The sequence below is a fragment of the Mauremys mutica genome, chromosome 24, assembly GCF_020497125.1.
Source record: "Mauremys mutica isolate MM-2020 ecotype Southern chromosome 24, ASM2049712v1, whole genome shotgun sequence".
NCBI lineage: Eukaryota > Metazoa > Chordata > Testudines > Geoemydidae > Mauremys > Mauremys mutica.
The window spans coordinates 5,427,547-5,454,530 of record NC_059095.1 but is presented as its reverse complement, the minus strand read 5'-3'; the positions used below and the strand labels follow the sequence as shown (position 1 = coordinate 5,454,530).

The following is a 26,984-nucleotide window of genomic DNA, read 5'->3' as shown; positions in this document are numbered from 1 at the left end:
AGCCACTGGCTTCTCCTTGGGCCTTTCTCTGCTGGATTAAAGAGCCCTGCAGTATCTGGTATTTTCTCCCTTTGAAGTTTCTCATACACGGCAATCTAGTCATGTAATAAAAGAGGAAAAAACTTTCTGGTGATTTAAAGAGATTTTACCACGGGGGCAGGGATAGCTCAGTGGTTTGAGCATTGGCCTGCTAAACCCAGGCTTGTGAGTTCAATCCTTGAGGGGGCCATTTAGGGATCTGGGGCAAAAATTGGTCCTGCTAGTGAAGGCAGGGGGCTGGACTTGATGACCTTTCAAGGTCCCTTCCAGCTCTAGGAGATTGGTATAGCTCCAATTATTACTTTTATTACCAAAACTTTTTGTACAAAATTAAGAGAATCATTATTTACAAGACAGCTGCTAGTTCAAGGACAGCCCTACTGCTTGTATCGTCCCAGGGCAGTAATGTCCTTCTGTCACTTTCTCTGTTCCTCTGAAACAGGGAGAAATGCTCTCAATCATTAAAATAGTAATACTTTACACTGATAAAAAGCCTTTCACTGGAGGATCAAAGTGATTTATAAAGGGTACGTGTGTGGGGGGGGGCAGGGGGAAAAATCAGCATTATCCCTCTGCTTTTATAGATGGGGAAACCGAAGTTAACCAACTTGTTCCATGTTTCACAGGCTGTTGGTGGGAGAAGTCTCATTCAATTGATTTGACATTAGACCATGCTGCCCCTTAGAGAATGGTAGAGAAAACAATCTGGAAAAATTCCCCTCTTAATAATCTTCTCTTCCTTTCATCTTAGAGCACAAAGGAAACAAAATCAATACAGGCAAAACCAAGGAGGATGAGAATCTAACTGCTCTACATTGCATCTCGGGCAGCACTGAGTGGTTCCTTTGTGATAGGCGGATAAGGAAGAGCATTGGGTACTCTCTTAAGGTTTCAGAGGGCTGACTCTGGTCCAAATTGCCAGAGGTTTCTAAAATGGGAAGGATGCTCTGAGCTTTTCTCCCCCACCTAGTGCACATTGTTCCTTTTTCCCCCTGCAAGAGGAGATTTCAGGAGTAGCTGAGTGGCATTCTTCTCCAAAGCCCGCCACAGAGGCAGTTTTTGATCCAACGCTGCTCCCACTGTTTCACTGCTGTGGTTTTGTTGGGCGATTTCAACATGGTTACGCAGCCACATCTGAGAGAGACACGAACACAGAAAACAGGTCACCTGAAATGCAAGCTGGCACTACCAAGGGACTTTATGGATCAGGTTGGGATGGAGAAATCATAGGCGGGAATTAGCTTTTTGTCCTTTCCAGGTGATGTTTGGGAGAATCAAAGCGAAATGGAACAGGTGTTGGAAATGATCCCCAATGAAGAGGGGAGATCAAAGGACCACAAGGCTGTCTTCAAGATAATGGCTCCCGGTTGCTATTTATACGAAATGTAGCAAACACACCGGCCTTGTGAAAACAATCTGGTCTGGTGACTTTCTATTAAAGCCAACATTTAAGACCAATTTAATCATTCGTTCACTGCACTATCATTGCATAATCCAGGCTCATTATTAGGAGAGAAGTGAGAGAAAGGTGTGTGACTCTACGCCACATATTCTTCATAGCAATATTGTTAAGATATGATTATGGCATAACTATGATGCATTTTAGACAAGATAAGTCATGTGACATATCATTGGAAAGGTTATGATTGACTGCATATGATTATCCTATCTGTACTACACACATCCAATTTCTTTAGTATATTAAGTTTAGATTACGTGTTTGCTTTATTTGCTAGGTAATCTGCTTTAATCTGTTTACTATCCCTTATAAATCACTTAAAATTATATTTTGTAGTTAAACTCCCTTTTGGTTTCAGAGGGGTAGCCGTGTTATTCTGTATCAGCAAAAACAACGAGGAGTCCTTGTGGCACCTTAGAGACTAACACATTTATTTTTTGTTTTGTCTAAACCAGTGTGTGGAAATCATAACTGTGGGGCAGGAAGCTGTGGATATTCCCCTCCACACTGAGAGAGAGGGGGAATTTCATGAGCTTCTGCTGTACAGATTTCTGTGCAGCGCAAGATGGTATAATTTTGGGTTTACCCTCTAGAGGGGGGTGTGCACTTGAGTACTGGGCAGTTCCTTAGCTGAGCCTTCGCACAAAGAGCTAATCTCAGCACCTGAGTGAAGCTGCCACTGTGTGTGTCCCGGCAGAATGCAGTCTGAAGCTTGAGGGAAGGCTTGGCACGCTGTACAGCAGTACAGTGTTAAGGGAACCCAGGCTGATGGGTCAGGCGGGCTCAGTGGTACCCCAGTTCCAAGTGGCACTCTGGGGGGAACCTGTCACAAGGTGCCACTTGGAAGGACTTCAAATGCAGACCCATTCTGAAAAGGGATTCTAAAAATGGCATTGTGTGGTTCTGTATTCATTCCCTTTCATCCACTCCAAACCCGGTACACGGAATAGTATCTCTAGCTTCCAAGCATGTAAACATAGCCCGGGGATCTTTCCTATTCATGAACAGTCGCCAGTTATAATCCGCAGGCCGAGTTCTGCCCTCAGTTCTGCCAGTGCAATTGCTGTCCTTATATCCTGCACCTAAATCGATATGATCTTCAGATGTAACTGAGCGCAAAACTTGGCCTTGCAATTGGAATGTAGTTAATAATTCTGCTGAGAATGTACAAAGCGGGACAGACTCCAGCTCATTCTTCCACAGCTGGGCTGGCTTTGCAGGGCATACCAAGCAGTAAACACACAGAGCAGTAAAACATTTAGTACCCCTGGGGAGCGTTGTGTGGAGTAAGAATGGTGCCATTTTACACCGTTTTCAGACTAGATCAGCACTTTAGGGATCTTAGTGAGCCCAGGGGAAAAGGGTCAGAGAAGAGCATAACCATGATGGTCTCGGCTTCCTTCCAATATCAGGGGGCATGAACATAAGCTGAGAAAGAGCCATGTACTAAAGGCAACATTTTGTCATGTGCACAATAGTTAAAGTGGAAAAAAACTACCAAGGAATTGCTAACCATACAGCTCTATTAGTGTATAGGCGAACACTATGCAGGGCGGTCAAGCCCTGAATAAATACAGCTGTGAATTAACGGAGTGACACAGGCAGAGCTTACCGGGTACATGACTTGCACTCCTCTGTTGGATACGCCCCTAAGTGAAGCCGTCTCAAGTGGTCAATTTTGGGCTGCCCAGGTGCCCTGCATAGGAAGAAAAATGTGAGAAAACCACACTGCTGAAAAATTGTAAAAGCTGTTTCCATGATCACAGGCTCGTTACACAGAAGGCCTGAGATCCAGACAACCAAGGTTCACATGGAACTATGGACAACTGATTCCCTCTGGCAGGTGTGTCGTGTATCTCCTAATGGGGCAGTGTGATAACTCTTCTCCAAGTGTAAGGGGCTGCACTCAAGGGATTCAAGTTCTACTTCTACCCATAATGATTAACTATTCCACAGCCTCACAAACCGCTGCCTTCTTCCTGCGAGTGAATTTCTATTATATAAATAGGAAGCATTTAACCCTCATATCCTGGCCAAACCCCATCCTAAGAAATTACATTCTGCTTACCTAAGTTCCCCCATAGTTTCAACCAAATACTGCATCTTTCCCTCCAAGTTCCCCGCTAAAACCTAACATACAAAGTTTGACAGAGAATGGCTACTATGCTCCACCCCAGAAGTGGCTGCATTTCAGTGAGGGCTGACTTGACCCCTGACCATGCAGTCTGCAAAGCAGTGAGATTTAACAAGAGGAAAGATATAATGTAAGGTAGTGTTGCATTTTTAATTCCCATCACATTTTATTCTTTGAATTCCCATTTCAGATTCCTTAGAGTCTATGTGTCAATAAAACACTATACCCATTTTAGAGACTGAAAAATCGAGGTGCAGAGAGAGCAAGCAACTCATCTGTGGTCACAGAGTGAATTTTTGTCAGAGTCAGGGGTACTAACTTAGTTCCCTACACTAACCAACGTACCACACTCCCCTCCTTAAGAAAGGAATAGCAATTTTAACTTCTGGTCTATTTTACTGTAATCTCTAGATTACACACCTTCCCAGAACTGAGAACAGGATCCAAGAGTCCTGATTCCCAGTCCTCTCTCTGCTCTAACCACATTACCTGCTTGTTTCAGATTTCCATACCTGACAAAGACATCAAACTGCGATGAAACAGTGTGGCCAATGAGTCCAGGGGCCTTCCCGAACTGCAGCCTGATGAGCTGCTTGTTCTGCAGCTTGCTGATAATGCCGTTATTGATGGGTAACCAGTCTACATTGGGAATAAGCAACTGGCTGGGGAGAAGACAACACTCGTCAATCAGGGTATCGTCTGGCTCGCTCGGGTGAGTTTCATCGCGACCTGCATGGGAAACGAAGCACAGAGAAAACTTTCTCTAGCATGCTACTTGCTTAAAGGAGAATAAATGCTGTTGCCTGCACGTTTCCCCCTCCCTGACCCAGTATGGCAGCTCAGGAAACAAACAATTAATTCTGTAGCCTCTCTTTCTCCTTCTAATTGCTAAGAAGGAGAAACAGAGGTAAGCTCTTCAGACCTACCCAGAGCCTCATTATCCCTAAGTGTTTTTCCTGTGTACAATATGCAACATGCACTGCGCACAATATAGGATGGATCTCTCTAATTCTGGGAAGTTTTGAACCCTTACAGCACAGCCAGAGTTTAGTCAACAGCCTGAAGAGTAGGGACATGCTGTCCTGAGTATCTGAGGTTGCCGTGTAAACAGGGAGGCAGCTTGGCTTCAACAGGCCCCAGATCCGGATCACCACCATGAGCTCTCTAAGCATCCCCAGTGATGCCCCGTCTCGCAGGAAGCTGTGCCCTGGCCGCACAGGGGATCCCTGCAGGGAAAAGGAGGAAGGGCAGGGAAGAGAAACTTTTATGATCTGGGCTCACAGACATCACCACTCGAACCAGTTCCCATACAGGTGATCTAGCTAAGGTACTTATATGGCCCCCATTATTGTCATCATCTGCTAAATTTTGCAGCATGGCAAAAGGTTAATATAGCGCCATGTGTGTTTGTGCTCACTGTAGGCGCCCACAGAGCAGAAGATCAGAAGTTCTGGAGTCCAACTCTGATTTCACTTACACAGGAGGTGTCTCCATTCAGAGTTACTCTGGATTTATGCTGGCATGAGCACGATCAAAACCAGGGCTTGTGGTTTCTATTCCTAGCTCTGCCACTAATTTGCTGAGTGATCATGAGTAAATCACTTTCCCTCTGTAAGAAGAAAATAATGCTATTGACAGTCTTAATTAATGCTTGGAAAGCACTCAGAGACTTAGATGAAAGGCCCTAGGAGAAGGGCTAAGAAGGGTTATTATGTCCTCTGCGTAGATCTGCACACGGCAAGATGAAAAGTTACGCTGAAAGAGACGTACTTGGCATTAACACTGGCTTCAGAGAAATCCATTTCTAGGACAACAGCACACGTTGGGCACACCGATTAACCCAACAGCACGTGGCTGCTGAATGAAAAGTGGCTTTCATTACCCACCACACACAACGCTGCCAAAGGTGGAGGACAAGTTCTCACCTGGTTAGGGAGGCTGGCAAGTAGATAGAGCACAAAGTCTCCCACCCACTGGATGAGCTGCTGCAGGGACTGCAGGGTAGTCATCTCCAGGACAAACTCCTCTGTCTTCAGGTTAATCATCACTTTGTCAATGTCTGAAATGGAAGCAAGAGAGCTCCTAGCACCGGGAGAAAAGAGGCCCTGGGAGTTTCCACCACTGTGAACAGACTGCTCTGCTCGCTTTTAAACCCAGCTACCGACTACAAAGGCATGCAACTTTACACCTACCCCAACAGTGCAGCCCACAGAAGGCAGTGCAGCCCAATGGGTAAGGCACTGGGCTAGGCTGCAGGAGACCTGGGTTCTGGTCCCAGCTCTGCCAATGGCCCTGCTGTATGTCCCTTCCCTGACTATGCCTCTGTTTCTCCTCCCACCCTTTGTCTTGTCTAATAGACTGTAAGCTCTTCAGAGGCAAGTCTCTGCCTAACTGAACCTGCAAGCTTGACTCTGGTTGGAGTCTCTAGGTGCTATCGCAGTATAGATACACACCCCTGGGGATCCTGCATGCCCAGCGCCTGTAACAGCCTACATGGAGTTGTCCACATTCTCCTGTTTCATTGGTGGGCAGCTGGTCTCTGACACCATCATCTTTTGGGGTTCCACCAACACGCCTCAGGTTCACAAGTGAGTGAACCTTTGCTGGGACTGGTCGTCACTAAGGTGTGGAACTCACTCCCCCCATGGAGTGTCCACCCTAATCTAAGTCCCCCCAACGAAAGCCTGATTCAGAAAGGGAGGGAGCTGATCATCAGCCATGCAAATAGCCGTGCTGCAGCAAGGGATGCGAACCGCTACCTATGTCCGTAATCTTGGAGCAGATCTCGGTGAGCCGGTCACCAGGGCTCTTGTCTGGAGTGTTCAGGAAGTGTGGGCGGAGCAGCGATTTCAAGGTGCAGCTGATGGCGATCAGAAAGAGCTTGGCATGATAGTCACACACGCGTGCCACCGTGTTGGAGGAAAGCTTGCAGAGAGAGGCCTTCATGGCAACGATGCGGGTGGAGAGAACCTGTTTGACAGGGACACGCAAGGATGGGCACAGAAACAAGATCAGATTTAGAATGAACCTACTTAAAACAAAACCCTGCTACTCTCCAATGCCCATTTCCTCTCTCTAGACATCACCCTGAGGAATGAATGCTGGTCTTCGTCTGTACTACCACTGGCCACAGTACCATTCACATCAGCAACAGGCTTTATCAGCCTACCAGGAGCTTCCCGAGAGCTGCTACGGGGCAGGAGCTGCTGAAATCTAATACTCTTAAGGCAGAGTAGCCAAGACAGGGGTACCAACCATATGCTTAAAATGCTAAGTAAGACTAAACCAGCAATGCTCCATCATTGGGGCAAACCCATTAGACACTAGACAGTATGCTGAGTTCATGCACAATAATTCTCTCCACAGTAATCACCCTGGCTGCAGTCATATGTCCTTCCCAATCACTCCAAGCCCCGAACAGTACATAAGTACCAGATTCGGAGAGGCAGTGTAGCCTAGTAGTTAAAGTGACCCATGGAAGTTACTGGAAACCAGTGAACCCTGGAAATTAACATCCCTCCCATCTACTCCTGATCCTTGACCCCCCTCCTACCAGTCCACACTCTGCACTGGGCCTAGCGTGCCTCTGCTGTTCCCTCACCTGCTGCAGGGCTGCATTCTGGCGCATATATTCCTCATGCAGCTTCTCCACCAGGTTCTGCACCATGTTGGGCTGAACATGGAGCAGGATATCCCACCAGTCGTACCCTGTCACCATGCAGTATTCCAGGAGAAAGAGCAGGTGGCGGAGAGACATGTTCATGTCCAGCACATGGCCCATGGAGGGAGAGATCCGGAGCATGCTCAGCTGAAGAAAGGAAAGGGAACACACATCAAGAGGATCCATCCATTCTAAGGGACTAACAGAATCCGAGTGGCAGGAGATCAGACAAAGTTATCATTGATCTACAAAGCCTCCAACAGTGAACAGTGTCAGCAACGTTCCAGCAAGTTTTGTCTACACTACACCCTGCAAATGTACCTCCGCTACGATCAGTGGAGACAATCTCCCAGGGTACGGGCACTTCAGTCTCCATAGCAGTCTCAGACTTAGCTTCTCTGTTAAAACTCACAACAAGAGGCCAGTTCTGGAGAGAGGTGTGAAAACTGGACTGAGACCTATTAAACTCATTCCACACAAGTTAACGGACTATATCTGACAACAGCAATTTTTAGTTACTACTGAGCTGGAGATACAGTTCTGTTAAACAAAGGGACAATGCAGGCTCTATCTTGGAAGAGACTCCCTACCGGCAAGATCAAATGGACGTGTAATAATGTCCCCTGGGAACTCCTGGAGGACCCATTGCTTGAGCCATGTAAGAGCAAGCAGAGCAGAGTCCCGGCGAACGGAAGGGAGTTTGTCCCGGCCTAGAAGAGCTAATAGGTCTTTTCCCACATCTAATATAAGAAGGCAAAGTACCTTGCCATGGTTATCAATCCCGACCAGGGCCAGCGAAGTCCAGGAGAGCTGCATGGCTTTGAAGTGAACCAAAGGACCGGCTGACCGCTGCCTTTTGATTGCCTGCTCATCCACTGGGCGCTGAGAGGAAGAACCATAGAACACTGCCATGGTCTGCAAGGACAGGCGATGAACTATGTGGACGCTACCGTCGTGGAAGGCCAAAGCAAGACCTGAGGGCAAGAAATATCTGGGGTTTAGCAAGTGACTCCTATTAGCGCAACCCATCCCACCCCCATAAGACACAGACAGTCGTCACAAAGCCAGACAGCATCTCTACAGACAGCCCAATGGTCTCCAGCCTACCAGAAGCCTTTCTTCCCCATTCTGCCCCACATTTTTACAGTAATAAGAATCCTTGGCTCTTCAATAGGATCTGCTACTGGAGGATCCCGAAGCACCTTGCAAACATTAAGACTCCATCTCACTGGGAGGTAGGTACACAGTACAGCCATGCCGGTGTGTGTTAAACACTGATGTGCTCAGCCCCATACAGGGGGAAAAGCAAAGGTGGACCCTGCCTCCCAAGTTCTACAGTCTAAGAGTACATCTGCACTGGAACCGAGGTGTGATTTCCAGCTCGGATGGACGTACACACGCTAGCTTTGATCTACCTAGCATGCTAAAAATAGCAGTGACGCCGCGGCAGCAGGGCAGGCTAACCACCTGAGTACGTACCTAGCGTCTCAGATAGGATCGTGCTTGGGGCCCTCTCACTTGCACTGCTGTGTTTAGCAAGCTACCTGAATCAAAGTTAGTGCACGTACGTCTACCCGAACTAGAAATTACACACCCAGCTGCAGTGACCGGCACTGGATAAACTGAGGCAGGAAGGGGGATAAAGGCCTGATCTGCAGAGCACCTGCTGCTCCCACTGACTCCACAGGCGAGTTATGGGTGCTCAGCACATTGGAAAAGCAAACGTTATTCTAATCACTGACCTATCTTGTACTGACCTATCACTGTGGTACCTGAACACCCGAAGTGATTTGCCCAAGTTCACCCAGCAAGACAGTAGCAGAACCAAGAGAAGAACCCAGAAATCCTGACACTCATCCTCCACTCTAACCGCTATATATTATCCCTCCTCAACGTCAGCCTCATTAATAGCACTGCCTGGACAGCCGAGAACAGGAGCCCAGACCTTTCTAGGTTTCCTCAGTCCTCACTAGTAGACGTGCAGAAAGTCCTTTCAAGCTGGGATACGGTGACAGAAGCCTCAGGCATCCCAACACAGCTACAACAGTTCCTTCTGAGGAAGCTCTTCCTCATCGCTATGGGGATGAACTCAGCCCCACTGGGAACAGACTCAGTCCAGTTTTAAAGGACTTCTTCATTCCTGCAGGGCATCTTCTATCAAGAAATACACACACTCCAAAGTAGCTGGGGCTCTCTCTGTTCATAGGTGAGATGAACAGAGGCAGCAAAAACTTCTATCTGCAGCCAGATGCTCAGAAAAGAAGCCTCCTCACCCAGTCCAGGGAAGAATTTGGTGTCATTGGCCACTTTCAGATCAGTATTGGTTAGGGAGATTGGCAGTTTCGGCAAAGCCACAGCTGAAACACGATCCAAATCATTGGTGGCGGAGAGAATCCGCCATTTCAGTATCATCGGCTGCTTGTCTCCAACTTGAAAGAAAAAACGAACAAAACAAATGACAGAATTTCACTTAAAGTCAGAGAAAGTATCAGAGATGTCCCAGTCTTGAATTCTCCTTCCCTCCCCCCAAAAAATATGCTTGGAATTAAACATTGACAATAAGTTTATTCACTCAGACTGACACATTTTTATAAACTCATTAGTTTTACAAAAAAGTTGTGTTTTTTTTTTCTAAATCCATCATGACGGAGGGCTCTTCTAGTGGTGAATACCGAATGCATAGAAGAATAAAGGATGGGATTTTGAGTTAAGAGTTTACATTAAGTTTTGATTTTCCTTGGGCTCTGCTCCTGTCTCTGAGGAGCATCAGCTGCTGAAACTCACCCACAGGAGAGATCTGTTGGAAGATGTTATTGACTGGCAAGCCCTCTTTCCGGAGAGACCAGCACTCCACGATGCTGCTGTTCTGGTTGGAGGCACAGAGCAGCACCTTGAAAGCAGAAAGGAATTTTCAAATCAGGCACAGCTACAAAGCTGTCTCTTTTGTGTCCATCCTCTAGACCAAAAGGAAGGGGGAGATTTACTACTGTAACTGTCTGCATGGAATTCAGAACAGGAAAATGCAGAGTACAGGGTGAAAAAGTGAAAAACAGAGGTTTTGCAACACATGAAGTTCCAAGTTCTTCCTTGAACGTTTAACCCTCCACACCCTTATGAGACAGACATCACAGGCAGAACTTTGATATGCATATCTAGCAACTGTCACACCCTTTACCCCTTCAAATTATGAACACTCTCATATCTACTGCCCTGTTTCTTCTCCCACAAGTCTGTAAATTCAGCTCTTCTCAATGCAAGGAGAAAACAAAATCATAAAACCAGACAACAGGAATTGAACTGAACATTACTATAAACTGTAGTCATCTCCTTAGTCACAGGACATTTACTCAGATGCTCCGAGATAATGTGCTCCACCCTCACCTGGAGAAAACAGCTAGAAGTGGGGAGTTTGGACTTTATCACCAGTAAGTTCTTGGCCCCTCTGCTGAGATTGCCAAACTGCTACCAATTATGACGACGTCTGTGAAAGACACCCGTCCACTGCCAAGCAGACTTTATGCCACCAAATCATTTCAGACAGACCAAAAGTGTCCAAGAGCTTTAAGTGCTATTGACCTGGGCTGGCTCTGAAGCAGTGAAACTCACCCAACTGAAAGACTCCATATCCCAGAATCCCGTGAACAGTCTAGTGCCCCTCAAGATCAGCTATTTGTTTGACCAGTCTCCCAACAGAGACAACAATAACCAGTATCAGAGGGGTAGCCATGTTAGTCTGGATCTGTAAAAGCAGCCAAGAGTCCTGTGGCATCCGACGAAGCGGGTATTCACTCACGAAAGCTCATGCTCCAATTCATCTGTTAGTCTATAAGGTGCCACAGGACTCTCTGCTGCTTTAACAATAACCAGGATCAGTAAGAGTATGGTTTTTCAAATTGCCTTTCCATGACTCAGAGAGCCCAGCTATTACGCTCTAAAACACCAGAGTGTAACACGTCACACAAACCTCTCACAATTAGGTCCAACCACCAGAGTCTAGCTCCGAGGCAGTGAACTGGGAATGCAGTGGAGCATTGCAAGAAAAGACCCGTGTGCATTGGTAGAGCTGGTGGGGAGCCCTAGATTGGCACAGCAGATGGGCTACTGGTTAGTGCAACAGCAAAACTGTAGGGAGGAGTTTATAGATCCAGTGGGTCCTCCCCCGTCCTCAGTATTAACTCTTGGAATGCTAGTATAACATAGGAGGAGGGAGCTCACCTGCTCGGACATGTCCCTGGCGAGGAATTTCAGGTGAGTGATGGCTGGATACTTGTCCTTGCGGGCTGGGTCTGTGGTGCACCGCATGAAAAGGGAGGGCAGAATCTCTGTGTCAATTTTGCATTTCTCGTTCACTACGCTGACGCAGACCTTGTAAAACTGGACGGGAGAAGTGCTGCTGCCATCCGAGGTGGCTACCACGATGTTTCCCCCACCCGTGAAGGCAATGTCTGCCAGGGCGACACGGCAGCGCAGACGGCACAAGCTCTCCGTGGATGTCAGCACTTGCCCATTGGGCTTGAGGAGAGAGACTGTCACCAGGCCGCTGATGGTCACAGCGATCCAGCCTTCCATGGGCTTCCCACCAAACAGAGTCAGGGAGGGAGAGAACTTGACCCGGGAAAACTTCTCGCCGAAGTTCGATGCTCCAGACTGTGAATGGAGATTAACACACACACACACACACACAGAGGTTTAATCCTAGGGCTGAAGGACTCTGCCATTACCTGAGTCTCCTAATATCACTGCGACATGCTCTACAGCAGCGATACTCAGACTTCAGTGGTACAAGAGACAAATCAGTGATCAACATTAGCCAAAAGAGCCACAGTAGTGTTAATTCATTGTTTCATTTACTATATCTATCTATCTATAATTATTCTCACAGCAAAATGCCTGAGCAAGTAGTAGTATTTTATCTACTAAAATTATTTAACAACACAGTAAAAGCACCCTGATTGGTTAATAATTAAATCACAGTGTTTTAATATAATGTGCTGCAGAGAGCCACAGGAGACACATTAAAGAAGCACTTGTAGCTCACGAGCCTAGGTCTGAGTATCACTGGCCTAAAGAGTTAAGCAGGGGATTAGGAATCAGGACATTGAATTCTTATTCCTGACCTTGCCATTTTCTCACTCTGTGACCCTGGATAAGTACTTTCGCCTCTCTGTGACCGAGCTGTCCTCATTGACACATAGCAGGGGGAAATATCAACAGCTTTTTAAAGCTGAGCTCCTCTGGTGAAAGGTGTAATGGAAATGCAGAGGGTCCATATTAGGTACATGTGCTGTGAGCCAATAAAAGTCTATTTGCCTCCTTTTTTGTCCCCCGGAAGAGCGAAGCTAAGTTGCTTCTGTCTTAGCAACGGCACAGTGCTGGATAGAATGTATCAGACTAGAGTAGAAAATGAGTTAAGTTCAGGCTGTTGGCTTGAGCAGAGACTGGGAACCACATTCCTCTCATTCCTGCTCTTACACCAACTTGCTATGCAACCTTGGGCAAGGCATTTCGCTGTAAAATGGGACAAATATTTATCTCATTGGCGTATTGGGAGGGTTCTGTAGTATGAGACGTCCTGTGGAATGGAAAGTTTGCCAAAGCCCCCAGATCGTCTCTGGAATCAGGGAGATATTCCAGATCAGGCAGGCTATATGGCATACGTATGGTCCCCATTATTAAGTACATCTTATCATTCTGAAGGCATTTATCCTCACAACACTCTGTGAGATAGGCCAGTGCTAGTCTCCCCATTGTACAGGTGGCAGAGAGGCTAAGTGACTTGCCCAAGGTCATACAGGAAGTCTATGGCAGAGCAGGGATTTGAACCCACATCTCCCTGGTCTTAGACTAGTGCCCTAACCATTGGACAATCCTTCCCTGTGCAAGAGCTAGAACAAACCTTTTCCACGTGCAGGGCTAGCTTCACGCCATTGTGCAACCAGGAAAGAGCCACGATTGGATCTCCCTCCACCATGCTACCCACGGTGTTCTCCCAGCTGTTGGCCAGGTGATCTGTCATGCTCCAGCACTGGATGTGTCCATCTGCATCTGCTGACAGAAGCCTGGAACCTGATGCAATGCCATCAAAAGAAGGACAGACAGGTCAGAGCACACATCTCATAGAGATTACCCAGAACCCAGCCACAGGCATCTTCAGAGCAATGCAGTGGGAGGGGGAAGCACACAATGCAAGACAAAAGGATTAGGGAACATTACGCTCACACCAACATAAGCAGAACATTCATAATTCAAGCAGCAATTTAATCTTGAGCACCAATTCCCACTGTGTACTGGTGATACTGTGAAATCTTATCCGGGTTGGGTTAATTCCTCAAGGATTCAGCAGATCCAGGGCTCTCACCTGTTGCTGGATTTTAAAAGTACTTCCTTCAGCACCTTGCAGCTATTACAGGTTGGCTTTCAAGAGGTGACTCCTGGCACCCAACAGGACATTTGGTACTACCCCAGGAGACCAATCTATTGCTAATAACTAACCCAAGAAGGATGAGAAGCACAGTCATCTATGAAATCCACTATGGACCTCACAATGCAGGTCGGACTGAACCAAACAGTGCAGATATTACATGACTGGCACTATACAAAGATTCCAGATAACAGGAATCTAAAAGAGAAAGTATCAGAGAGGTAGCCGTGTTAGTCTGGTTCTGTAAAAGCAGCAAAGAATCCTGTGGCACCTTATAGACTAAGGGACGTTTTGCAGCATGAGCTTTCGTGGGTGAATGCATCCGACGAAGTGGGCATTCACCCACGAAAGCTCATGCTGCAAAACGTCTGTTAGTCTATAAGGTGCCACAGGATTCTTTGCTGCTTCTAAAAGAGAAAGACCTCCATAAACTCCCTCTCTGTGCCCCATCATAGTGTGAGCAATTTTATGAAGCCAACCCCTCCCCCCAACCAACTATAAGAGCAAAGCTTACCTGACTGATCCCATTCCAAACAGGTGATGATTTCAATGTGCCCAGAGTTAATGGAATAAACATCCCATGGATGCTCAGTGTCCAGGATATGGATCATGTGGGTAAGATCTAGGCAGGGAGAGACATCAAGTCCTTTCAAAAATTTGCAGTGGGATTTAATTTATTTTTAAAACATTCAATTTTTTATTGCAGGACATCACTGAGCTTCAATTATTTTTATAGGGCCATAAACATATGTTGCTTTACAAGACCAAAAAATAAAGTCTCCGCTCTGAAGAACTGAAGATCTAATTAGAGTGTTTTTCCGCAGCAAGACTAGTCTGGAGCAGGGGGTTTTCCAGCTGGGGGTCATGAATAGGTGTCAAGAGAAGGAGCGGATAAAAATCACAAACCATAGGGACGAACTGTACCTTTTTCCTCCTCATTTTTGAGGTCTGTTGTGAAGGCAATCAGGTTCCTGCAGGACCAAGCACACACCAGCGGGATGGACGGACAGTGGTTGCTTTTGGGCCTTTTTTCCCACTCACAGACATATGCCAAATCCATTGTGCCCTGGAAGACCACCAAGGCACCACTGGCCTGTTGCAAGGCTATTCATAGATCACTGTGCCTAAGAAAGAGAAGAATGAATAGGACGAGCAAAGGACGCTAAGTACATTGTCAAAGATCCCCTGTTAAAAACAGCCGCCATTTTCACTTTCCAAAGGAAATGTGTTGCTTTGTGCAATCCCCACTGAAAGTGAGGATGCACTGACTTACATTATCCGTCAAAGCAGCCAGAGTGGAGAATTCCCATCATGGCTAGTTTTTAACCTTTCATCATCTAAAGATTACTTTTACCTCCTGTGACATAGCTGGACCCCTCTGCTCCCATTTGCATTAATTCCTTTCCCCACCACTCTTTCCTTTCTCGCATGTCCTCATTCCTCTCGAGATCTCCTACTTTAGATCCTCCCAACCTTTACAGCTCATTCCTTTGTCCCTAAAGGTAAGCCAGACATGGTGATCCTGAACACCATTACAGACCCTGAACACCGTTAATTAGGGTTTCCCTTAGTACAGGGTAGCCCATACTTGGGCATCTGAGAGCAAAGAAAAGCCAATGGAGTTCATCATCTTTACAGCCACAATCACCTGCTTTAAAGGTTAAGTTTTCTACTAAGGTGGAGAGAATGTGATCATACAGTTTATCCACTTCTTCCCAGGTAAAAGAATACCAAATCTCCAATCCAAATCCCATATTGCTCATTTTGCTTGTGGGCACCTATCTCCATAGCCCACTGACATAACAGTTCTTCGGTTTGAAGGAAGAGTACAGTGAGATTAGAAGATAAAACAAGAGCCCATGTTGTGGGCTGGATGGTCTCTTCCTAAATGGCTTAAGCTTTCTTGACCTGTTGGTCCAGTGAGCACACAAGATGATCATTAACTTCCTCTGAGCGTCTGTATAACAGTCCCTGTTCTTAACCTGGAAATACAGCTCCATTAGCCTCATATGCTATCTGTCTACAGTGGAAACATTACCCCCTTGTTACTAGCCTTGGATCAAGGCTGGTGAGGCTTAGATGCTGTTAGAAAACAGTATGTTTTCTTTAAGCGATCAAGTATCAGAGGGGGAGCCGTATTAGTCTGGTTCTGTAGAAGCAGCAAAGAATCCTGTGGCACCTTATAGTCTATAAGGTGCCACAGGATTCTTTGCTGCTTTAAGCGATCAGCAGCCGTGGCGCTGTGACAGTCACCGAGGTACCACAGGGGTCCCCCAGAGGTGTCACCCTCAGGGCTGCCATGGGCCTGCCAGTGTTTCCCCTCCACCCATGAACCCCTGCTATCGACAGCACCCGCCTGGGGCAGCTGGGATCCCTCCACTCCTACCAGCGGGGTGGGCAGGGTCTTCCACGCGGGGCACCCCCAATGCCACCAAGATACAGGGGTTGGGAGATCACTCCCCCCACCCTGGCACAACCAGCCCTTCATGGCGATGGGGAAGTGTCCCCCAGGATGGGGGGGAACCCCCTGAGGCAGGGACAATAACTATCCCCTCCCCCACACGGGAAGGGGGAGGGTAATTACCCCACCCCAGAGAGAGGAGGTAACTGCCCCCCCTCCTCCGCCTGAGAGACTCACCTACCTCCCCCCATCGCTCCGCGCCGCCTCCTGTCTGCCGAGAAAGGCCCCCTGCCCGGGCTGTCCCCCAACGGGCCGGACCAAACCGCCGCTCTCAGGGAGCGGGCAAGGGCCGGGGCTCGGCACCGGAGCCCGAAGGAAGGGAGGAGGCGACTCGCCCCGCTGGCCGGTCTCTGTCAGAGCGGGAGGCGGCCTCGGAGCCGCTAGTGGACAATTCGCTCAGGCATTGCAGCGGTCAGCCCCAGTGTGAGGGCCTTCGACAGCCGAGGGCGCTGCTCCGTTAATTTGCATAAACGCTTACCCACGATTCCACATGCCTGAGATGCTGAGACGAGGGCCAGATTTCAGTGGAAATAAATGAAAATACAATATTATTACAAAATCAAATAGGTATGGGTATTAATTAAAATAAGAATATGAATTTGATAAATATAGTTTAAAAAATACTAAATTCACCCTTACTAAAATTAATGTAAATTTATGGAGATATAAATACTAAGCTGGTCCCTTCAAAGTTTGTGCTCGCTTCGGCAGCACATATACTAAAATTGGAACGATACAGAGAAGATTAGCATGGCCCCTGCGCAAGGATGACACGCAAATTCGTGAAGCGTTCCATATTTTTCTTGCCTGCCATTCTCCCATTGTAAGGAGTGAAAGGAAACAACCCCTAGGGGTATTTCTGTTAACTCCCTCCACAGCAGAGGTACCCAAAGCAACCCATATTGAGGTTCCCCCATAACCCAAATTTACCCCAATCTCACTCTTAATTCCCCAGATCTCAAGTAAACGCCAATATCTTGATATTTACATAGACCCAGATACACCCCACTATTTTTTCTATTTGGTTACATACAAATAACTCTATATCTTGGTATTTGCATCAGTGTAAATAAAGCCCAGCAACTTGCTATTTGCGTCCACCCAAATAAACTCCAATATCTCAGTATCCAACAAAACTTCACTATCGCAAGTAAATTTGCAGAATTCCCCAGGTTCTCTCTATTTAGGGAAAGTGACGGGCCATAATCTTAGTGGCATGAGTTCCTGCCTGGCTTGGGATTTTGTTACACCCCGTAACTTGGCCCGGGTTTGCCTGAAGTTCCATGAACCCAGTTCAAGTTTGAAGCCACAGCCAGACCAAGTCTGGAGTCAGCCACATGGGGGCTTGAGGGCAGCACAAGCCAGTGCTGAGGTCCAAGCAAGCTGGGAGTGAGTTTTGGAGTGAATCAGGGGCTCTAAGGTTTGAGCAAACACCCACCCACCATCAGGTGCCGGGGTGGGAGTTGTGGTTTCAACATGAAACTTTGTGGAACTGCAGAACATGCTGTCAGCAGCTTCATTCAAACTCGAAAACTCCTGAGCAGAACTGCCTGCGGTGCTGGGGAGGAAAACGGTGCCAAACCCCATTTGCATGGGCACTGCCTGTTTCAGGTCCTCCTGGCTCCCATGAGCAGGGGAGGCATGGTGGGGGTGCAGAGAGTTACAGCCCCTAGTGACCACCCTGACTCACCCAGCTCCTTGGTCTGTTCCCATTCCCTTTCCATGCTGCCCCGTTCCAGGAACATGAAACAACCTGAGAACTGGGGACGCATTCAGCTTCCTGACAGCTGGGCAGCCCTCTTTTAATTATTGTTAGCTACATGGCTGTGGTACCTGTCAGGCTGCATCATGGACCATGGGCAGGGTGCTAGGGGCTGTACAAACAGAACAGTGTGATTTGCATGATGCAGTGTGACCAGGCAGGGCCTCTGGGACAGTTCTCTCTCTCCTCGGGGGCTTAAATTCACTCCTCTGGCCTAGGGCTCTGTGGATACACCTGAGGCGCTGGGTTGATCCCCCCAGGGGCATGCAGCTGGCTGGTTTTATGCTCCCCGCTTAGCCTGGCTGGCAGGTGGAATAAAGCATTGTGTCCCTTGTCCCCACCACATGACCACCCCTGCTCCTCCACCCCGTCCAGCAAAGGCAGATGGAGGCCAATCTAATGCACTTGCAACCCCCGCTTCCCAAATGAAAACGTGCAAGATGAGAAAACCCGGCCGAGAGCAAGTGGTGCTGGGAAGCCCCGTGGGCTCGGTCCTTGGGCCTGATGGCTCCAGTCAGAACCCCAGGGGGCTGCGGAGCGATGGCTGCTCCAAACAGCCTCCGCTCTGCCAGAACGAACCAGCCAATTGGGTTGGCCAGAGGCCCAGGAGGCCTCTCGCTCCCTATGATCCCCCTACAGCTCTCGCTCCTTGCAAACTTGCTTCGCTCCCTGGCTCCTGCCTTCCCATCCAGCCTGGCAGGGGGCAACGCTTCTCCGCAACGGGTGGCAATTAGAGACCTCCTAGGGCTGCGTGGGGAGCCGGGAAGCGGCAGGCGCCAGAGCGAGCGCTCCACAGGGCTCCATCAGGCGGGTGCCTTTAATGTGCCTGTGAATAAAGCTGCTCATTAGGGCCTGGCTGCCCTGCGTTTCCATGTTCCACTGCAGTTTGCAGGGGGCTGAGGCAGCACCGGCTGGCCACAAGCAGGAGGGACAAGGCACAGAGCTCAGGCCCCGTGAGTGACCCCGTCCCACTTTCTGCTTAGGCTGGGGGGGGGGGGGCGCGAAAGGGCATCTCCCCCAGCTCCCTGGCAGCCGGCTGCAGATCACGAGAACATCCCCCCACGAGAAAGGGAGATTGACAGGACAGCGGAGGATCTGGACCAAGTTGTTCAGATTTTGGATCCGTACTCCCAGCGTCCTCAGGCTTCTGATTCCACCCACTTTTTCCTCTTCCAAGGCCCCTCAATCTCAACCTGTGTCCATTTGCTGTCCCAGCCCCGGCTCCCCACCCCGTTCTTCTGATGCATCTCAGGCCTGACCTGCAGCCTCCTGTTCTAGCCCTGGGCTGCCCAAAAGCAGAGGAATAAGTGTGAGGTAAAGAAGAAACCCCACCCGCATTCACTGCCCCCTGCCCTATCCCAGCCTGCATTTCCCCCCGCGCTCCGGGCCCAGCATCAAGGACCCGAACCTCTGAGCCCAGCCCACATGGGGGAGACGGAGCCCCAAGCCCGCTCTGCCTCTAGGAGCGAAGAGCAAGGTGCAGCCGGCTCAGACGGAATCCCCAGCGGCACGAGAAGGGGACTTTTAGTGGTGGCTAAGTGACCCGGTGAGACCTGCAGCCATGACACGAGGCTCATGCCTACTTACCGCACCGAACCAAGGCCCTGTAATCCCTGGGCCACACTCCAGCTGTGGAGCCACAGGAGAACAGCCTTCTGCTGCTTCCAGCTAGTGGAGCTGCTGGCCCACATGGCGGGGGAGGCGTTACACTCCCCTCCACAGTGAGATCTGGTCCCACGATACAGTCCCACTGGCCCACGCAGGCACCTTCCACAGACCCGTGCCTGGTGCCGATTGGAGAGTTGGGTGGGGAGCCGAGATACTGCACAATGTGGCCCTGTAAAGTTGGGTGGGAGGGAATCAATCCTGGCCCGATAAGAAAAAACTCCAGTTCGTCAGCCCCAGAACAACAGGCCTGTGGGGTGGAGCCCCTGGGAACAAGCCAACCTGATCGCAGCACAAACCCCAGCTGGGGGGTCAGGCAACACCCCATGCTGCAGCAATGGGAATGAGAGCCAGGCTTAAGCAGCGGTAAAACCCAGCCAGAGTGAGGAAAAGGTCTCCAAGCAGCAAGGCTGGGGAGGGGCCCTGATTAAGCAGGGGGAGGACAAGGGACCCCGAGAGGAACTTGGAGGATGGATAGGAAGTGACACAGGGAAAACTACAGCCCAGGTAGACGAGCAGACCTAGCTCGCCGAGCCGTGGGGCTGGGTTCTCCCACCGGCCCCAGGGCAGGCCGCTCCGCACCTGTCTACACTGCAATTAACCACCCGCGGCTGGCAGCGGGCTCAGGCTGGGGGGCTGTTTAACTGCAGTGGAGACGCTCAGGCAGGAGCCTGGGTTCTGGGACCCCCTGAGAGCTGCTACGCTGCCCCTGACCCCAGGGGAGCGAACCCATTCCCAAGGCAGCATCTTACTATTAGCCCACAACTGCAGCTCCCCCGGGGCCACTGGAGAACCCGTTCCCACCACAACAGATAAAGCTTCAAAGGGTCCAGTGTATAGGTCTTGGGATTAGCCATCAGCACGGCCTTTCCCTTCCTCCCCCCCGACAAGGGAAAAACGCAACCCCCGTTGGTCTGGAAATATCGCCAAGCGTGGAAGCTGGAAGTAACGGTCTGGAGGAAGAGAGATACTGCAGCCACCTGGACATGACCCCAGTGGGACAGACAGACATGTGTGTGCACGTTCATGGTAGGATGATGCTTACTGGGAGAAACAGGCAGCAATGCAAACTGCTGGATCGATTTCACTCAGACTCCTGGGTTCTACGGAAGATCAAGCAGCCCCACGGAAGCGCTAACGATCACCTGTGGCCAGGACTCAGCCCTAAGGCTGATCCCACTTACGTGGCTGTAAATCGGCTTCAATAGGAGCAGCCCATGTGCTGTGAGCACGGCCCAGTGCGATCCCAATGTTTCCTCGTATTCCCATCTGTATCCACATGGTGTCTTATATTTCGTTTGTGAGCAACTTAGGGCAGGGCCTAGCACCAGGGGGCGCTGGTCTGGGACTGGTGGGTGCCAGCGCTGTACAAATCACATATGCAAACCTGCCCATTAGGCCTTGGCCACACAGAGGTTACCCCAGTTTAACTAAAATCAGAGCCAACTTATGTGGTGCAATTACATCTCTCCCAGAGTGCACCCACTGACTGCATTACGAGTCAAGCCAGGGAAGGGGCAAGGGTGTCCTCTACTGGCGCAGAATCCCACACGTCCTGTTATCTTTGCTACCCCGGCTCCTTCACCTCAGCCTGCTTGGTGTGTCTCATGCACCTGTAAGCTCATCTTCTAAGCTGCAAGGTCTTTGGGACGGGGGAAGTCATTCGTCCTCCATACAGCGCCTAGCACGACCAGGGTTTAATATGAGCAAGAAATCTATTTACAACCGGCGTCATTCGCTCAGACCTCAAAGGGCACAAGTTACGGAGAGGAAGCCGTTGAGCCACTGGTTTAGACGTGGGTCCCCAGAAGGCTTCCACTGGCTTATCTATATAGTATCAGAGGGGTAGCCGTGTTAGTCTGGTTCTGTAGAAGCAGCAAAGAATCCTGTGGCACCTTATAGACTAACAGAAGTTTTGCAGCATGAGCTTTCGTGGGTGAATACCGGTTGAACTTGTGAACAGACAAGGCCTCTTATGGCTAACAGAAAAGAGAAAAAGGTTGCACTTTAAAAACGGTACACAAGTACTTTTAAGAAAAACAGGTTGACTGTATTTGAGTTTGAGAAATCTGCTGTTATGAAGCACAAAGCTTTTGTATAGTAGATTGATTGAAAATATAATTTACATCTATGTCAGTTTCACAACACCCAGGGCGCTAAGTGGATTAAAACGCAGTGTGCGGTGGCAGCTGGCCCCCGTTTCTCTTCAAATGGAAGACTGGACAGGGCTACAGCAGAAGCCCTGGAGTTTCTCCCCGTTACGATGACTCACAAGTTAATTGCGACAGGATATTCCATCAGGCCATGTCTTCACGATGGACCACACAGTGGCACAGCCGTACCGCTGCAAGACCTGCTGTGTAGCCGATATATGCTGATGGGAGAAAGAATCATAAGAACGGCCGAACTGGGTCAGACCAAAAGGTCCATCCAGCCCAGTGTCCTGTCTACCAACAGTGGCCAGTGCCAGGTGCCCCAGAGGGAGTGAATCTAACAGGTAATGATCAAGTGATCTCTCTCCTGCCATCCAGCTCCATCCTCTGAGACACAGTCTAGGGACACCATTCCTTACCCATCCTGGCTAATAGCCATTAATGGACTTAACCTCCATGAATTTATCACCCCCCAACGAGTGTCTCCCACTGACATAGCGCTGTCCACACCAGGTGGTTTTTTCACACCCTTCACCGACAAAAGTGCTTGTGTAGACAAAGCCTCAGTGTCCTACAGTTCTTGCTAACAAGACCACCTTCAAACCCTGGCTTGGACAGAGGGTGGTCGCTATTACATGACACACAAGCAGACAGACGACTCCAGAGCACCATGATTTATTGTTCTTGGGCACACACCTTCAACAGCTGAGTCAGCTCAGAAGGAACTCCCCCCCCCCCTCCTTTCAGCAGAAGCCCCCGTTTTGGCCTCTGGTTGACAGCAGATTGAAGCATTACAAACTCCACACAGTCGCCATCCCACGCATGGATTTGCTCAGGCACAGCAGGTGAAGGCTGCCGTAAGAACAGGCGACGGCCCTTTCAACCGAGGCAAGAGCTGGGGCTGACAGATACAATCGACACAATTAAAAAAGAAAAATCTATGAACGTTCCCGGAAGCACGACACACAACATCCATAGCCATGTTACAAACCGCAGTGCGGTCCTGATCGGGTGCTGGGCCGCACGGAGGCACCGTCCGTGCCAAGATCGCTTTGGTTTGGGCTCTCAGGAGCTCGGGCTGGAGAGGCAGTGTGCAGAGATGGCAGGAGGGGAAGTCAGGCCCCAGGGCAGAGCAAAGCAGGGGCTCTGGCAGGAGTCGGCCTTCTCTGCCCAGAGCAGCTCCCAGAATGGTGCGTGGGTCTGACGCGCACAAAAGCGCGTCCACGGGAAGTCAAGCGCTGCGGTCTGCTGTGCCGCATTGTCCAGCTAGACCAGACCCTCGCCCAGGCTGTCCAAAGCAAATCTCTGCGGCTGCGTGAGAGGTTTTTTTTTGCTGAAAAAGTTTTTTTACATCCAGCTGGTTTACATGGGAAGAGATGTCAATGGAGCCCGATTGTCCACCCGCCCGGTGTAAAGCCTCACTCACGAGCTACACTGGTGCTCAGCAAGAAGAGGGGAACTGGGCCTGATCCTGCCCTCCGGGGGCCTAATTCTGATCACGAACTCGTGTAAGTCAGGAGTAACTCCAGTGAAACCAACGGAGCTGCACTATAGCAGAGAGGAGAGTCAAGCCCTGAACCTGTGCAGAGAGCGTTCCTCACCCAGGATTCTTTACTACTCACCTGCAGAGAATTCCAGTCCAGGAGCTGAGCAGCGACACAGGCAGCGCAAACCCGGCCCGGCCCTTTAAACCAGCTGCTATGTCCAGGTGAGAGCAGCTCTTGATATGCACCAAATGAAACACCGCAACACGTAGGATACTTATTAAAAACCACACACATCCCAACGGGCTCTTCACAGCACTAGAGAGCTGGAAACGGAGCTATTTAAATTGCGCCATGATATAAACCTCCCCCCCCGCCAGAAACCCCTGGCAGACCCAGGTGGCCCAAGCTCTGACGTTCAGCTCTGACCACCCAGCCCCGCTTGCGAGCAGCAGGACTGCCGGGGGCCTGGCTTAGATTCCACAATCACAAACCCAAACCTGGATACATGACACACTATACTTAGAAAAGGCCCCCGCCCTGCAGAGACAGCCAGAGCTTTGTGTTAAAGGTCTCACTGGTAACTGTCCCAGAGCTTAAACAATAGCGGCCCGGCTTCAGGGGGCCGTTTGCTCAATGCCAATCTACACAGAGCCACTAAACAACGGGCTGGTTACTCCCACTCGGGGCTGGCTCCCTGGACAGCTTCTCCTCTGAGCTTGTCGGAGCAAAGAGGTCGCTCTCCCTAGTCCAAAACCAAGCAGCCAGCAGGGCAGGGGAGGGGGGCACTGAGTCCTGCCTGGACACTTCTTCGAGCTTTTCACACGGATATTTCACTCCTTTGCCTTCCAGAGAGGAAGCTAGGTAAGTGCTAACGTGTGCATTGCGGGGGGGATCTCCGCCCCCTGTACGCCACTGGATTGTATGCGGGGCTGAGCCTGCGATGGTTTAAAGCGCTAACTCTGTGGTGGGTAGCGAGTGGAAACAGGGTTAGACACCAGCCAAAGCAGTGCCCACCCCCGACCCTGCAAGGCTGTTGCAGTCTGTGGTAAGTCCCCTGCCTCCCTGGTTTGTGAAATGCAACTTACAAGTGATCTGCTCCAGGCAGCTGCTGGACATTCAGCAAAGCACTTCGGCCCATGCTTAAGCTTTAGGCACCTGCTGAAGTGTTTGCTGAGCTGGGGAATGAGCCCAATTCAGATGCTCAATGGCCAGGTCAGAGCAGCTGAAATGCAAAGGCCGAAAGGGAACTGTTTTGTCACAAAAATACTGCTACAAACTCACCCCCGGGGGAAGCCAGAGTCCCCCAGGGACAGGTTGGTTGGTTGTGTTTAAATGAGCTGGCGTGTAGACAACCACGCTTCCAGGGAGCACAGCTACTGCCGGGAGATAGCGCCACGCCCAGGGCAGGGCTAGGCAGGCTGGTCACACACCGTAAGCATGGTGATATCTGGCAGCAGCAGCTGGTCCTGGAACCCCCCCTGCCAAGCTAAGAGGCCAGTGAGTCAGAGAAATGAGGGGAGGATGTGGCCTGAAGGAGCTGAGATGAAGGGCCCCCATCTTCACTATTCAGGAGCGATCTTGTTCCCCCAGCATGGTTAAAAGCACGATTCCATGTTATGCGAACAGGACTTTCACCACCGCCCCGAACCTGGCCGGATTCTGAATCCGGAACATGGCTTGGGGGGCAGAAGAGACACAATCAAGATCCCATCTACGCGACAAGAGGGACCAGTGTCGCAACAACAGCTGATATGCATTTGACAGTGTCGATGGACACTTCCTAACCTCCCAGCAGCCTACAGGCAGCAGGGGAGACCCCTGGAGTCAGCTCCTACCCCCCTCCCCTGCTCCAACCAGTAGGACGCTGCCCATCCAGAGCAAAGGCCTCAGCCTCCCAGCTTCAAGAGAGGCAGAGTCCTCAGTCCTTGAGTGGGGGTTGGACACCTGAGCATGATGAAGGTTGACGTTTTGGGCTGTCCAACAGGTGGTTCCACCCCCGACAGAGTGGTCTGCTTGGGGGGTGCTTGCAGGCCTCTGCCAGGCCCCAGTGCGAGGAGCAGAGATGGTGCCCTCCACTGGGTCCCGGGAGCAGTATGGAGAAGCCTTGGGTGGAACCAGGAGCACCCCGGGGGTGGGGAGGAAGCTGGAAGTCACACCAGCTTTGCCACACGGGAAGGGAGTGGCAGCTGCGGGAGATGCCTGCAGGGCTTCAGCGACGGGCAAGGGAAGACTTCCTCTCTCGAAGCAGGGAACAACGATCTAACCGGCTCCACACAAACCCACCCGCCAGTTAGGCCATTGCACAAGTGCCGAGACTCGTCAGAGGGTGGGGACACAACCCGTTTGTGCGCCGAGGACTGAGTGGATGGAGAGCAGATATGGGGATCGTAGAAGTCCTCAGAGCACTGAGTGAGACGTCTTCCAGACCTATCAGCTCATCTGCTCCAAGTAGGCAGACAGCAGTAATTCCGGGGGCAGGAAGTCTCTGTGTTTGTTGCTCACTTTCATTTGGCGTTTCCCTTCAAAGTCAGAACCTGGACAGAGAGAGGAAGGAGTGTGAGTTCTTTTTTTTGGAATCAGATCATGCCTCTCTCTCTCACACAGTCAAAGACCACAGGATTGGGGCTTGCAATTGGGGTATATTCTAGGACCAAACAGAAAGATACAGTGCTCTTCTACTCACTCACCCCAGCGATCAGACCAGGTGGGTCTCATTAGTTCCAAGCCAGGGGGATAGGCTATATGAGCACCTAATGCAGAAGGCACCAGAGGCATGGACAGTGGTGTCCTGCCTGGAGAAAACTGTAGCAGCAGCCATACTCGGGAGAACTCTTAGGTTGAGGTTTGTATTTTGTTACTTAAGGTTGAAGTTTTCAAAGTTGCCGGAGGGGGCTGGGCAGCCAAGTTGATAAATGTAAGCCCCAAAGAGGGGGTAGGTTTGGGCCAGATCCGGAACGTTTGCGTGCACTGGGTGAAGAACAGGGCAGGAGCACAGCTGCTTGCAGACCCCCTCAATGACCTCTTATAGCACTGCCCAGAGAGAGGCAAGTAGGGTCAGTCATGTTTTACAGATGGGGAAACTGAGGCACCACATGACAATACGACTTGCCCAAGGTCAGTCTCCCCGGCAGGATTCGAGACCAGGCCCGGCGCACATCTGAGCTGCTAAACCCCTGTGCCTCCCAGCTGCGAGGTGCTGTATTCCCACTAGGATCTGTACATGCCTCGCCCCACGAGCCCCCTTCGCACACAGACAGCGCGCAGTGTGCCCTTCCAGCCATCACACCCTCCAGCCAGACACTCTCCTGCTGGTTCCTGGTGGCCAGGCCAGCCCGCTGCTCGGAAGGGAGCCGCAGACAAAGGCCGATGCGGCAAGAGACTGATTGGGCCAAGTGAACCGGCTGAGCCAAACCTCCTGGTGAGCATGTGGAAGGACGGCAGGATACTCACTCCCTAGTGAACGGCTCCCCCAGAGCTGCAGCCGATAGCGAGATCAATTCCAGGACTCGCAGGACGTCTCCCCAGGGCTCAGCCTTGCCGTGGGATGGCAAATCTCTGGGCCAAACTCGGCCCCGGTACAAGCAGCAGCCACAGGCGCCAACTCCATGGGTGCTCCGGGGCTGGAGCACCCACAGGGAAAAATTGATGGGTGCTCTGAACCCATCGGCAGCTCCCTGCCCCGCCCCAGCTCACCTCCACCTCCGCTCCGCCTCCTCCCCTGGGCACGCCTCTTCTCCCCCTA

The 26,984-nt window shown here is 50.3% G+C and overlaps 2 protein-coding genes and 1 non-coding gene across 7 annotated transcripts in view; 1 reads left to right on the top strand and 2 right to left on the bottom strand.

The window, feature by feature from the left end:
* Window positions 1-237: 237 nt before the first annotated feature.
* Window positions 238-16,438, bottom strand: MED16 (mediator complex subunit 16). Of its 5 annotated transcripts, none has more exons than XM_044998942.1 (15): window positions 16,357-16,438; window positions 14,639-14,838; window positions 14,229-14,336; window positions 13,190-13,359; window positions 11,509-11,940; window positions 10,078-10,183; window positions 9,567-9,722; window positions 8,056-8,267; window positions 7,234-7,440; window positions 6,392-6,602; window positions 5,558-5,691; window positions 4,666-4,858; window positions 4,145-4,361; window positions 3,111-3,194; window positions 238-1,173 (listed from the first exon to the last, which is right to left on the bottom strand). In XM_044998942.1, exons 2-15 carry the CDS (start codon window positions 14,772-14,774, stop codon window positions 1,047-1,049), a joined length of 2,493 nt encoding a protein of 830 aa, XP_044854877.1. In that variant the 5' UTR covers window positions 14,775-14,838; window positions 16,357-16,438; the 3' UTR covers window positions 238-1,046. The 5 variants fall into 5 exon arrangements, with proteins under 5 accessions (XP_044854877.1, XP_044854878.1, XP_044854880.1 ...); XM_044998943.1 differs by having other exon boundaries at window positions 16,353-16,386; XM_044998945.1 differs by lacking the exon at window positions 16,357-16,438 and adding an exon at window positions 16,101-16,121.
* Window positions 16,439-16,870: 432 nt separating this feature from the next.
* LOC123356132 lies at window positions 16,871-16,977 on the top strand. Its single transcript, XR_006575288.1, has one exon. It is a non-coding gene; the product is annotated as a U6 spliceosomal RNA (small nuclear RNA).
* A 5,437-nt stretch (window positions 16,978-22,414) lies between these two features.
* R3HDM4 (R3H domain containing 4) overlaps window positions 22,415-26,984 on the bottom strand; it is a 31,458-nt gene continuing 26,888 nt past the window's right edge. The window contains exon 8 of the mRNA XM_044998585.1: window positions 22,415-25,776. Within this exon, the coding sequence (XP_044854520.1) occupies window positions 25,673-25,776 (104 nt within the window). The 3' untranslated portion in view covers window positions 22,415-25,672. The remainder of the gene's footprint in view (window positions 25,777-26,984) is intronic.

Coding starts and splice junctions, on each gene's coding strand:
- MED16 (XM_044998942.1), bottom strand. CDS start 14,774: ATGGATTTGGCATATGTCTGTGAGTGGGAAAAAAGGCCCAAAAGCAAC. Junction 9,723..10,077: donor CCAACAGATCTCTCCTGTGG/GTGAGTTTCAGC, acceptor TTTTCTTTCAAG/TTGGAGACAAGCAGCCGATG. Junction 4,859..5,557: donor TTGCCAGCCTCCCTAACCAG/GTGAGAACTTGT, acceptor TTTTCCCTGCAG/GGATCCCCTGTGCGGCCAGG.